The sequence below is a fragment of the Rousettus aegyptiacus genome, unplaced genomic scaffold (assembly GCF_014176215.1).
Source record: "Rousettus aegyptiacus isolate mRouAeg1 unplaced genomic scaffold, mRouAeg1.p scaffold_m13_p_4, whole genome shotgun sequence".
Lineage (NCBI taxonomy): Eukaryota > Metazoa > Chordata > Mammalia > Chiroptera > Pteropodidae > Rousettus > Rousettus aegyptiacus.
Window position 1 is genome coordinate 160,439,191 of NW_023416307.1, and position 12,724 is coordinate 160,451,914.

The 12,724-nt window shown below is 69.0% G+C and overlaps 1 protein-coding gene across 1 annotated transcript in view; it reads left to right on the forward strand.

Annotated features, from left to right (window-relative positions):
- The first annotated feature begins 8,790 nt into the window (after nt 1–8,790).
- The window catches only part of PDZRN3 (PDZ domain containing ring finger 3), a 66,436-nt gene continuing 62,502 nt past the window's right edge, over nt 8,791–12,724 (forward strand). The window contains exon 1 of the mRNA XM_036219009.1: nt 8,791–9,970. Within this exon, the coding sequence (XP_036074902.1) occupies nt 9,248–9,970 (723 nt within the window). The 5' untranslated portion in view covers nt 8,791–9,247. The remainder of the gene's footprint in view (nt 9,971–12,724) is intronic.

Genomic DNA, 12,724 nt, shown 5'->3' on the forward strand with positions numbered 1-12,724 from the left:
GCGGGCGGGGCAGCCAGCCGCAGTCCGGTGGCTGAGGCACGGACCCGTGCGCGGGCCCCTGAGGCCCGAGGCCGCCGGCCCCGCGCTCTCTCCTGCGAAGGCCTAGGAGGCTCCTGGCGCAACTCACCTCGCGGAGCCGAAGCTGGAAAAAATGCCGGGAAATGCCAGGCGCTAAGTAGCCCCTGCCCGTCACCAACCTGTGTGGCGCCTCCCGTTTGCAGAGGGTCTCTCGTGACCTCCTGTGACCTCAGCAGACCTGGAGACAAATGTGCGGGAGACACAAACCTGAGAGGCTTTGCTGGGGGCAGACTCGGGTCGCAGGGGGGGGGGGCAGGGACGGCCGCCGCGGGACAGGACCACATCCCGGGCTGAGTGTGCTGTCCACGGGCTCCGCCACGTCCAAGGGGGTGTGGGGGGCGGGGCGACCCCCCCCATGGCTGCCCCCTCCCCCGCCCCTCACTGAGCCCCGGATGCCTGCGGAGCCGCGTCCTGCAGGCCTACTGTGCGCCTGGCCCCGCGCCCAGGCTCACGCTGGCATCCTCGTCGAGCCTGGACATCCAGTGACCCCCTCGCTCAGCTAAGGGTGCAGTGGGGGGTGGCGCCCGCCGCGGCCTGCCCCGTGGCCGTCCCCATCTCAGGTGGCTCTGCCCACGGTTCCGCTCGGTCTTGGTTGACCATCTGTCGGATTCCGGACCAAAGGGGGGGTCGACTCACCCCAAACCCAACGTGCCGCTTCCCCGCCCCCAGGTGCGGGGTCAGGAATGGAGCGTGATGAGGTCAGGGCGCCACAGAGCCGCTGGCACCGGCAGCGCTCTGAGGACTGGGCCCAGCGCCTCCCACTTCCGACTGCCGCGGGGCTCCCCCCCACCCCCAGGCCTGCTGGCCGCCCACTGCCAACAGCCGCGTTTTCACTGTGGGACTTGGCCGGTCACTGCTGCTGCTGGAAGCAGACCGGGTGCCCTGTGCCAAGGTGGGCAAGTCATGCGGACCTTTCGGGCTTATGCCGGGGCCCACGCAGGTGACGCCCCGGCCAGTGGGGGCCCCGGGGGTGGGGGGCGGCGCTCGCCGCAGGCAGGTGGGGACACAAGCGGCTCTCGAGGCAGGCGATGACCGCCGCCGGGGGAGGGGGCGAAGGCAGCCGGAGTCACCCGCCCTGTCCATGGTGCAGGTTTCGAAACGTGTCAGGTTACAGAAGTGGGTCAACAAAACCCTGCGCTCGTGCGGCTTGTGGCCTCGTTGGTGACCGACGGGGCGCATTTCAGAGACAGCGCCGCGGCCGGGGCAGAGGCCGGCAGGGGCACCGGCAACAGGCGGCCCCAGCAGGGGGCAGCAGCTCAGCCGAGGCCTGGGCCTTCTCCAGGGGCGGCCAGGAGGGGCCGGGAGTGAGGAGAAGAGACCGGCCGGGCAGACCCTGCTGCGCCGCGGGCCCCTCCTGGGCATGGGGAGCCGACACCTGGCGTCGCCTTTCGCCCACTGTGGACAGCGGAGCTGACCACACGTGCAGCACTGTCCCGGGGGGCACGTGTGACTCGCTTGTGACTACGGAACCGAGCGCTTGTCCCTCACGGGGGCGGAAGCCGAGGCCCTGAGAGACCACGTCACTTTCCTGGGTTTGAGCCTGGCGGCTGGCGGTCTGCCCCGAGCATGCTCCTGCCCACACGGCGCTCTGCCCTGCCCAGCTGCCGGGGCAGACACGCTGCCCCGTCTCGCACGGAGGACGGGGCCTCGGGCCAGCGGGGGGTCTGGCGGGGGTGGGGCGGGAGGCACTCAGGTGGCCCCGGCAGCGGTGACCTCGCTCTTGTACAGACCAGCCACAGACAGGGAGCGAGGGCCCCAATGACCTGGAGTCCAGCGGGTTCTGTTTGGCCAGAAAGGCTGTGTCCACACAGGGGCCGGCAGACCCAGCCCTCCTGAAACCGAGGTTTCGTGCAAATGGCCTTGGCCACCAGCTCACACATCGTCCTTTGGCTGTCATGCTGACTGGTCGTGCTGGGCCCGCAAAGCCGAAGGTGTTTACTCTCCAGTTCTCCAAGAACCGCTAGCCGAGCTCGAGCATGGAGCCCAGTCACGGGCGCTGTCTCTGCGGCGGGTGGGCCGGTGGCTCCGCCGCTCGGGGCCAGGTTCAGGGTTAGGTCTGCAGGTCAGTTACTCGTTAGACGCAGCTTGTTTTCATCCACCATCCCTCACAGCCGGAGTCCCTCTGGGGGGGTTTCCGCGTGGGGAGCAGCATGCGCCGCTCCCGGCAGGAGCGCGCCGCGTGGGGCCTCTTCCGACTCCCCGAGCGGTGCCGCTGTCGGGGTGCAGACTCCTCAGGCATCACCCCGACTCCGTCCACAAGCTGCCCAGACTCCAGCCAGTCTGCAAACAAAACCGAAAGCAGCAGATCAGGGGGTCGGCCACAGCCTCCTCGACTCCAGCTGGACTTCCCGGTGGCTGCACAGCTGCGGCTGGACCACCAGGCGCGGCCACCACCCCGCAGGCCTCCAGCTCCGTGCGCCGCCCTGGACCCCGCGTCTGAGGCCCCAGACGCCCTGTCGGGACGTGGCGAGCCGGTGGCCAGAACCGCGGACGGCCAGCCAGTGTTCGGCCACGATTCTGTTTCACCTGCACGGAAAATGCTGCCGTCGCTGGAGTGTTTCCCGTGCTGCTCCGGGGATCGTCCCCTGCCTGTCCCCGCACGGGGATGAGCTGGAGTGAAGGCTCGAGCGAGCTTCCTGGGCGAGGGTGCCCAGGAGCACTGGGCTGTGCAGGGCCTCGCGGGCAGCGTTTTGTTTCTGCCCGGTCACTGCCCCGTGCCCCGGGGTCTGGCGCTGCAGGGCCTGTGTGACCCGCCTGGCAAATCCCTGCGCCGTTAGTCCGATGCCTTCCACACACGCTGTTCCCCCCCCCCCCCCCGCAGCCGGTGCACTGGCAGAGGGCTCCTGGAAGCGTGTGCCCACTCCCGAGGCCCCCACCCCGGGCGTCGTGTCCTTGGCCGATGGTACCACTCTCCTGCAGGACGTCGTGGCTGTGAGTACGACGTCAGGCCAAGGCCTCCTGGAAGTTGTCGGAACTGGGCTGGTCTCGGGGACCGCTTGACCTGAGCACCAACACCACAGCTCAGGACAAGATTTGGAAGACGGGGTCACATTTCTCTTGGTTGCCTGACGTCTCAAGAACGTTTTGCCTGAAGGCCTCGCCAGAGAAAAGAAGTTATTCTTTGGTTGCAAGAATGATAAAAAGGCAAAAACAAAACCCTGAAACAGCGGGAGGCCTCTTCTCCAGCACAGTGACCGGGCCTCCGAGTGAACGGCTGGTGGCAGGCTGTGGGGGAGGGGGAGGGCCCCGCGTCTGCTCACAGAGGTCCGGCTGACGACTCGCGGCACAGGGGGGCCCGACCCCCGCCGCTGGGCCTCGCCAGCACCGGCGGCAGTCCCCGGGCTCCGCCCTGGCAGGGGGCTCGTGAGGCCGGAGCCATTGCCATACGAGGCATCTCCGCGGGCTTCGGGGCTCTGCGTGTAAACACGTGTTAATGAGCGATCATTACCCCGCGCTGGGCCAGCACGGGTGTTATTATCGTAATTTTACAAATGGGTAAACGAGGCCGGTGGAGAAGGTGCCAGGAGAAAAAGTAAAATTAATGGGTCCCGAGATCACAGGCCCAAGTAGCACAGACTCTAAAGACTCTAAAGACTTGACTATTAAAAAAAAAAAAAAAAAAGCTGTAAAGTGAAATTTAAATGTTGCAAAACCCATTTTACAAATTAAAAATGTTCACGTCATTAACGAAACCAGAGCCCGGATTCTGCTTTCCGCTGGTGAACGGTGGCCGCACGCCTGCACGGTGAACCCCTCACGTCTGTGGTGGTCATGCCGGCCCTCGACGGGCTCCGTGGCCACCGGCCCCCGCCCCTCGCGCCCCGCGCCTTGCGTGTGTCCGGCTCTGGCCTAGCCCGGGGGCTCGGACGGTGGAGTCAGCGCCTACTCAGGCGGCTGATGCTCCGGGCGTGTCCCCCGGGGGTCAAACGGCGTCCGGGCCCTGGGCATCCAGCCCCGCCGCACGGAGGGGAAGTCTGACTTCCGAAACTGCGCCCTCCTGTTGCCGAGCTGCGGGGAGCGGGTCTGCCCTTGCACAGAAGCCGTGAACGTTTTTATTGCGCTGTGAGGCCTCATTGGGTGCCCGTCCCCGCCCACGGGCCGCTGGGGCCTGGGGGAGAGTTCCAGCTGGGGTGACAGGTGCTCCTGCCCCGTAGGCTGGCCGGTGGGTCCTGTGGTGGGCCGGCGGCCGGCACACGGTTTGCCTTTCTGCCACCCCTGTGGGGACCCCTCCCTCCGTCTCTTGGCCTGAGAGGGTCACCTGCTCCCGGTTCAGGAGTGGGCGAGTGACCCACGGCAGGCACAGAGTCCGCCTCGGACACGCAGCACACGCACTGCAGGGGAGAGGCCGCCCTTGCCGCTGGGCTTGAGAGGCGGGGCGAGGGGAGCCCGCGCACCATGAGGGCGGGCAGGGGCTGGCAGCAGCCGGTCCCCAGGCCCGGGCGCACGCCTGGGAGTGAGGCTGCGGGTCACAGTGTCCCTCCGTGTGACACGCCGAGGCGGTGCCAGACGGGTGATGGCTAGGCGCTCTGCCCGCCTGCCGTCCTCCTCACCGTGGCCGGACCGCGCTCCCTGGACTCCCGCGGGGCCCCGGCGCAGCGGGGGCCGTGTGGCGGGGAGGACGGCCGCTCCCGGGCCCCGTCCACGGCGGCGCGGCGGGCATTCCCTGTCCCTCCCCAAGCCACCGGCTGAACAGAGAGGACGCGGGGCGGGGGGCGGAGCGGCAGAGCCGTGAGCTGGAGGGGCCTGGGGCGCGGAACGACCCGCGGGCGCCCACGCCAGGACGGGGGGCTCTCAGTGGTAGGTCTCTGAGAATTCGGGGTGTGCGCCCCAATCACAGGCATGTTCCTGTTTACGTGACGTGCCCCCCGGCGCGAGGCCGGCTCGCCCCTGCGGCCCGGCTGCGGGTCCCGGGCGTCTGCTCCTGCAGCTGCTCCAGCGAGCCGGCCAGGGAGCCGTCCAGCCCTGGAGCCGTCCGCCCGTGCGTGGCAACCGGCCTTCGCCTGAACGAGGCGCTCGACACGTCAGTTTCCGCGTCAGGGCCCTGCACCCGTGGGGCCCTGCCAGCTCTCCGGCGGAAGCCACCTCGGGTCCCCATCCTTGTCCTTACCTCCCACGCTCTGCAGGACGCGGCCTCAGCGAGCGTTAGCGGAAAAGGGACGTCTCCTTCCAGCTCTGGAGGTCCACACATCATGGGTCTTCAGACCATGTTTGTCACACGCACACACATGCATGCACACGCCAAGTGCACACACACATGCACACTCACACATGTGTACACACAGACATGCACACGACACCAAGAGACACACATGTATACACGCCACACACGTGCGCGCACACATTCAAACATGTACATACGGCAGTGCACACATCACACGTGTGTATGCATGCACATGTAGGCAGCCACACACATGTACACATGTGCACCTGCGCACACATACACACACACGTGCACGCACACACATACTCCTCCTGTAGAAAGCCTGCCACTGCACGACGGGATCGCGACGTAGCTGCTCCCGTAGGAGTTGGTCGTCCGGACTCCAGCGTGGATTTGTCCGGAACGATGGCATGTGCCCCGCACGGGCCGCACTGCGGCTCTGCCCTGTGCCGGGGTGTCGCCCGGGGTCGGGGCCCCGGAGCTGGGCTCCCGAGGCAGCAGACAGCACCTCCTCGTCCACGCCGACCATTCCCACGTGAGCCGGCATGTGGACGTGGTGTCCTGCTCCGTGACGGGAGGCCGGCCGAGAGTGAGACCTGACCGCAGGGTGTCCCTGGCCCCCTACCCCGCCGAGCCCTCCGGCGCGGTCCCCAGGCCACTCTGCCCGCGAGGGGCTCTGCTCCTGCCGCTTCTCTGCCCTTACGTGGTCCGTCCTCCCCTGTCCCCCCTGTCTGACCCACGGAGCCCGCCGGGCCTCTGGGGTGTCCTGCTCCTGCACACGTCCCGCTGGGAAGGGTCCCGGCGTCTGCAGCGTCAGCCCATGTGGCATCTGAGTGGCAATGTCCCCAAGCGCTGATGCTCGCAGGCCAGGGGGGAGGGGCAGGTGGGCCCCCCGCTCAGCAGCCCAGCAGGGCCCGGGCCGACGCGTCCAACGTGCCCACCGCGCCCCGCGTCCAGGCCGGCCGTGCCCACACCGCAAGCCGCCGCCTCAGAGAGCTCGCCACGCCCCACTGGTCTTTTGCTCAGGCACCTGCTGTGGATACCGCCCCCGCCCGGCTGGTCCTCCCCAGCTCCCAGCAAGCGTCAGGACCAAGCCAGCACCGACTGGGTGAACGAGGACCTCCGCGTGTGCCGAATGTCACACGGGCCCCACGCCATGCCGCGGGAGCCGGGCCGTCTGCAGGGCCGGGCGGCGCCTCCCCACCGAGCAGCTCGAGCTCCCGCACAGCCCTGCCCGACGCCCCTTCCCGCTCGTCCTGCCCTGTCCAGCCCCAGCGCTCGCCCTGACTCGCCCAACCTTCCGCGGTCTGCGGGACTAAAGTCACCTAGTCTTCTCCCCACCCAGGGCCAGGTGGGTCTCCCAGGCCCCCGGAAAGGCTGACTTGGGCTGTTTGGGGCGAGTGACCCGACCGAACAGTGTCGCCTCGTGTGGGGAGGCCTCCGTGACAGCCTGTCCACACAGCGGAGAAACGCTCATCGAGGCCGCCGTGTGCTGCTCCAGCCGGCGGGGTGCGAATGGCTCAGCCTGGGGGGGCCGGCACAGGGGGCCAGCACCCCGACTTCGCGCTCTCCGCAGCGCTGAGCCCAGCGGCTGACACTGGACGGGCGGCGACTCAGGGTGCAGGCGCGTGATGTCCCACAGCAGCCCTGGTCACTGCCGGCGGCCTGCACCACCGAGGGCCACGAGGCGGCGGCAGCTGCTGAGGGAGGGGACGGCGGGGAACGGCCTCCTGCCTGCTCTCGCCTGGACCGCTTACAGAACCCACGCAGACCTCGGCTTCCCCACCTGTGAAATGGGGCCCACAGCACGATGGGCCGTGAGGCGATGCACGGATGGGGCGCGCGTGGTGAGCACCAGGCCGAACACAGGGTGGCATCTCCTCCTGACAAGGCCTCGGAGGGAAGGGGGGTCAGAGGTTAAGCCGGACAACCGTGAGGGGAGCGTCCTCTGTGGCGGGGACCACGTTTCGGTTAGAAAGAACGGCGCCGAGCTGTCGGAGGAGGGGCATGCAGGCTCGGTGACACCCAGGCGTCCCCTGCAAAGCGGCCACACGCCTGTGCGCGGGCAGCGCCTGCCGAAGACGTGAGGCGCGAGACAGTGGGGAGGGGCTGAGTGCAGGCCGGATGCCCCGGCCCCAACACCCGCCCTGGGAGTGTGGTCCCCACAGGTCAAGTCAACACCCAGAGATGCTGCTAAGCTGCCGGGGCGTGCAGGGCCCGCCCGCGGCCGAGGCCGCGTGGGGACGTTCGCAGTGAAGGCTGACCCCACGTGGGCTCTGCCCTCACTTTCTACTTCCCCATAGGTTAAACTCGGCCACTAAGTCGTCCACCAAACCGACACTCTAGGAAGGCGCCTTGTCCTGACCTCCGCGAGCTTTGATACTAGAGGTAACCAGCGGGAGCGGCCAGCCCTGCAGGCCCTCGGCCTGTCCGTGGGGGGCCGCCCCTCAGAGGAGCAACACCCGAGGTCAGCACCGACCTCCCTTTGGGTGTACGATCTCCCTGTCACCAAACCCGTCTGCTGTGAAGACTGTCACCCCATGGGCACTAGCCTGCCCTGCGAAACTGACAAGCCCCCACGCCTCCATCCAAGAGCGCTTCTCGCCCAGGACCTGAGGACAGGTGGGCCGGGGACGAGTGTGCCGAGGGGACTCCTGGCGCCCCTTACCTGAACAGAGGCCAGCTACGTTCCACCGCGGACAGACAGCGACCCCCACGCGTGGGGGAGGCACCGTCCAGGGCCAGCACTGCACTGAAGGTCAGCTCACATGAGGAGCCTCACGGCGACCCGGTCCGGCGTCCACAGGAAGGGGGCACGCTGTCACCACTGTCACCCCCGTCACCGGCATTCCAGGCTGTGTCGCCCAGCAGAGAGCCAAGGTCTGCACTCCCTGTCCGGAATCTGGCCGCCCCGAACGGCACCCGCACCGGCTTCTCCGGGACGACCCACAGCCTTGGCAGGAAAGGCGCCCGGCCACCAGGCGGGTGCTGCGAATCCGTCAGGCCGCCGGCCTCAGGGGGCTGCGGAACACTGCCCTGGGCATCAGCGCCCCCGAGGCTGGGGCGCCCTCATGCCCCGCCGGAATCCGCGCCACGCGCCCTGGCAGGGTCACTTGTTGCCGCCCGCGGCCTGAGCGTCCCCAGGTGCAGCGCGCACAGCGCCGAGGGCTGCGCGGAGGAAGCGCCCCCCGGGTCGCGCCTGCGCCATGGGCGGGCACCCCTCTCGGCCCCGCAGCACCTTTGTCAGGGCCCGATCGCACTGGCGACTCCGAAGCGCCGGCCACGCTGCGGCAGGCAGGCTCGAGGGTGTGTCGGGAAGGGAACGGGCCGCGCCGCCTCTCCCGCCGCAGGCGCCCCGCATCCCGGGTCCCCGGCAGCCAGCCTGGGGCGCAGAGCCCGCGGTCAGGGCCGGAGCTGCAGGCCGCCCCGCGGGCTCCCCGACCGTCCCGGGAGGAATTCAACAGCGGCCGTAAGTGCCGGCATAGCGGCGCCCACAGCTTTTCGCAGTCTGCAGCTAGCCAGGAAAAGGGGGCGGGGAGGGGACTACGAGGCCGGCGGCCGTGCCCAAGGGGGCTCCGGGGGACCGCGGCTGGACGGCGGCGGCAGCCTCGGCCCCAAACCCTGTGAGCTGTGCCTGGCTGGCACTCGCCTCCTGTGGCGAAAACCACGCGCGAGAGAGGAGCCTCCGCACGGGACCGTGCGGCCTGGGGTCCTGGGTGGCCAGGCCGCGAGTCGAGGCCCTGGGTCCCCTACCCTCCTCTGCCTCCCGCCCCCTCCCCGGCGCCGGGGGCGAGCGAGCGCGCAGCGGCCGCGGCGGGATGTGCGTGCGCACGCGCTCGCGCAAATACGGCGGAGCAGCCTGCTCCTCGGGCCTTTTCCGAGGAAGTCTGGAGCAGTTGGGCTCAGTCCGGGAGAGCGCGCGCGCGGGCGGGACTGGGCTCCTCGCTCGCAGGGAGCGAGGGAGGGAGGGGGCCGTTCGCCCGGCGGCGCCCCCGGCCCGGCCGCACCATGGGCTTCGAGCTGGACCGCTTCGACGGCGACGTGGACCCGGACCTGAAGTGCGCGCTGTGCCACAAGGTCCTGGAGGACCCGCTGACCACGCCGTGCGGCCACGTCTTCTGCGCCGGCTGCGTGCTGCCCTGGGTGGTGCAGGAGGGCAGCTGCCCCGCGCGCTGCCGCGGCCGCCTGTCGGCCAAGGAGCTCAACCACGTGCTGCCACTCAAGCGGCTCATCCTCAAGCTGGACATCAAGTGCGCGCACGCGGCGCGCGGCTGCGGCCGGGTGGTCAAGCTGCAGGAGCTGCCGGAGCACCTGGAGCGCTGCGACTTCGCGCCCGCGCGCTGCCGCCACGCGGGGTGCGCCCAGGTGCTGCTGCGGCGCGACGTGGAGGCGCACATGCGCGAGGCGTGCGACGCGCGGCCGGTGGGCCGCTGCCAGGAGGGCTGCGGGCTGCCGCTGACGCGCGGCGAGCAGCGCGCGGGCGGCCACTGCTGCGCGCGGGCCCTGCGGGCACACAACGGCGCGCTGCAGGCCCGGCTGGCCGCGCTGCGCAAGGCGCTCAAGAAGGAGGCGCTGCGCGCCGGCAAGCGCGAGCAGTCGCTGGTGGCGCAGCTGGCCGCGGCGCAGCTGGAGCTGCAGATGACCGCCCTGCGCTACCAGAAGAAGTTCACGGAGTACAGCGCGCGCCTGGACTCGCTCAGCCGCTGCGTGGCCGCGCCGCCCGGAGACAAGGTAGGCGCCCGCCCGCCCCCTGCCAGGCCCCGGCGCCCCGGGCGCCTCCCCGTCCCGTGGGACCCTGGGTCCCCGGGAGCATCCCTGCTGCTCCTTCTGCTGCGTGCCAGCCGCGTCGCCGAGGGCAGGTCGCTGAGAGGGGCCAGGCTTGGAAACTGTGCTCCCCGCGGTGGGTAGGCGCCAGGGCCTGGGAAGAGCCGAGGGAGCCCGCGGCCTGGCTGACCAGGTTCCGGAGGAGGCGGGAGGGAGGCCCGCGGGGAGAGCGGACGCAGACCGGCTCTGCGGCCAACTTGCTGGCCGACCTTGAGCCAGCTGCTTGGCCTCTCTAAAGTTGGAAATTCTGGCCCCGGGAGGTGTGACCCGGGGTGAAAGGCAGCCCGGCACCGCTGGGGTGTCCATCCGGGGACTCCGGAGAAAATTAAAGGGGCCGACGCCAAGTATACAGCGATCATGGGGAGGGAACCTGGGGCTCAGAGCTATTCTAGGGTCTGGGCCTTGTACTGACCAGCTGGGTGGCCTCGTGGGTTAATGCCTAGGTGTCCCAGTTGGCCCAAACGTACAGTGGCTTGTCGTCAGGGAGAGAGGGTGCCCTATGGGGGGGTAGTGTGGGGCGGGGCAGGTTGGTGCCCAACAGGTGTTGCCAGCCAGTCTCCTGTTCCCCGGCAAGGCCTCCGGGTCCTGGGGGGCGGTGTGGCCGCAGTGCCGGCCCCATTGCTCGAGGCCCTGTGCTGAGCACTTTGCAGCAGTTTCTTTGTGGGGGTGAAGCTCCTCTATCTGTGAGGAAGAAACTGAGGCACTGAGGCCGGTGGTTCTGGGTCACGGCTCTGAGGTGCAGAGTCTGGTTCTGAACCCCGTACCCCGCTCTGCAGCCCCAGCTCCCAACCCTCCGCCATGGCCAGTGTCACCGCAGGTGCCATGTGCTGAGTGTTTGCTGTGCTGGCAACCAAGGCAGGAGCTCAGGGGGCTGGGGGAGCAGGCCAGAGAGGGCGCACACGCGCCCAGCGTCCAGCAGCGACCTGCGGGGCTCGGGGGTCCGCTCTGCACGGCCCTGAAGCAGGGCGCACCGACGCCCGGGCCCCAGAGTTGCTCGTTGTGCACCGTAGGGTGCTCGCCGCATCCCTGGCCTCCACCGGCCGGATGCCAGGAGCACCCTCCCCCGCGTTCCCAGAGGCAGCCGGAGGGCGGCGCCCTCGTGCGGGGTGCTGGACTCGCTGCTGTCACCCCGGGTGCCTGTCCAGGTGGCTCCACAGAGAGGGGCCCCCGAGGGGCCCCCAGGGCCTGGTTGCCTGTCCCCCTTCTGCAGACCCTTCCTGGAGGCGAGCACTCCAGGCCGGCAGGGTTCCCGCTGCCCCTCCCCCTCTGGCTCCGCCCGCCCGCCTGTCAGCTGTGGCCTCAGCAGCTGGGCTCTGGCTGAAGGGCAAATGCTTACAGCTGAGGCGCCCCCTGGACCGCACAGGCTACAAAGGGCCGGTGTGGCCGCCAGTCACCAGAACAGGGGCAGAGCCTTCGGCGGGCACCGGCGGGCTGGGGGCGGAGGTGTCATCCGCACTTCCTGCGAAGTGTTCGGTGACGCTTGTTTATAAGTAAGCCATTGGCTGCCCGGAGCTGATGCTCCGTCCATTGTTACATTGTTCAGCTAGTTCTTCATTTCTTCTTGGCTTTCGGCTTTCTTTTTGGAGTGCTTGGATAAACTCTCTCTTAGAATCAAAACTATGATACTTGAATGAGAACTGGGAGTTTGGGGGCTCCGCCGGGGGAGCAGCAGGGTAACCAGGGCGGCAGGCGGCGGGGCTGGCGGCTGCTCTTTGCGTGCGCAGAGTGGCCTCTGGAGTTGGAGGCCTGCTCCCCGTGCGTGCCCCGGGCAGCCTGGGGAGCGGCTGGGGGCTGGCCTGCGGGCACCGTGTGGCCTGTTTCTCCCGCCCGTTAGGGGCCTGGAGACACCGCTGCCCTTGCCCAGTTAACCCTCGTCCTCCCGTGCAAAGCCCGCGCCGTCCCCGCAGCGAGCTGTGCAAGGACGTTTGTTCCGCTGGTGGAGGCTGCTCTGCTCCACTGCTTATCCCCGAAAGGCCGCGAGGAGGCGGTCAGCACAGGGTTTGTCCTTCCGAAGTCGCAATGTTGACGTCTGTTTCAGGCCGAAGTAGATAAAAGACACACCGGCCTTGCCCCAGGACGTGACCAGGCGTCGTTTAAGTGGCCTTAGGCTTGGGGCCTTGGACAGCAGCTGTGCGTTCGGGCTCCACTGGTGCTGTCCCCCACGGGCGTCTGTCCTGTCCCGAAAGGTGGCCCAGAGCAGCGGTTCTGAGACCTCTCACCCCCGCAGTCACCCAGAGACGCCCGAGCCTCGCCCCTGAGGTCCCGACCCGTTGGGGGCGTGAGGCCAGCGTGCGTGGTCCCCTGCTATGCTCCAAGTGGCTCTGGACGAGGGTCAGGCCCAGGGGGGGACGTGGACAAGCGCCTTGGGCGGACCCTCCCGGGTCTGTTTTGGTGGCCGATCACCGTCCAGATGTCAGGGGAGACGGCCCAGGCCCGACCGGGCCGCCCAGCATTCGGACGGTCAGTGGCGTCCGGAAGGACAGCGGGCGGGCAAGGCGAGGCTGGGTGTGTCAGCTGCCCCGGCCCCAGTCCCCACCGGCCCGAGGACACGAGCGTCCGCAGCAAAGCTCCCCGGGCTCCCCGGAAACGCGACGTCCCAGCACAGGGTCCCTGGGCTCGTGGAGCAGGCAGACTCGCTGCAGGTCCCCTACCCTCGGCGCC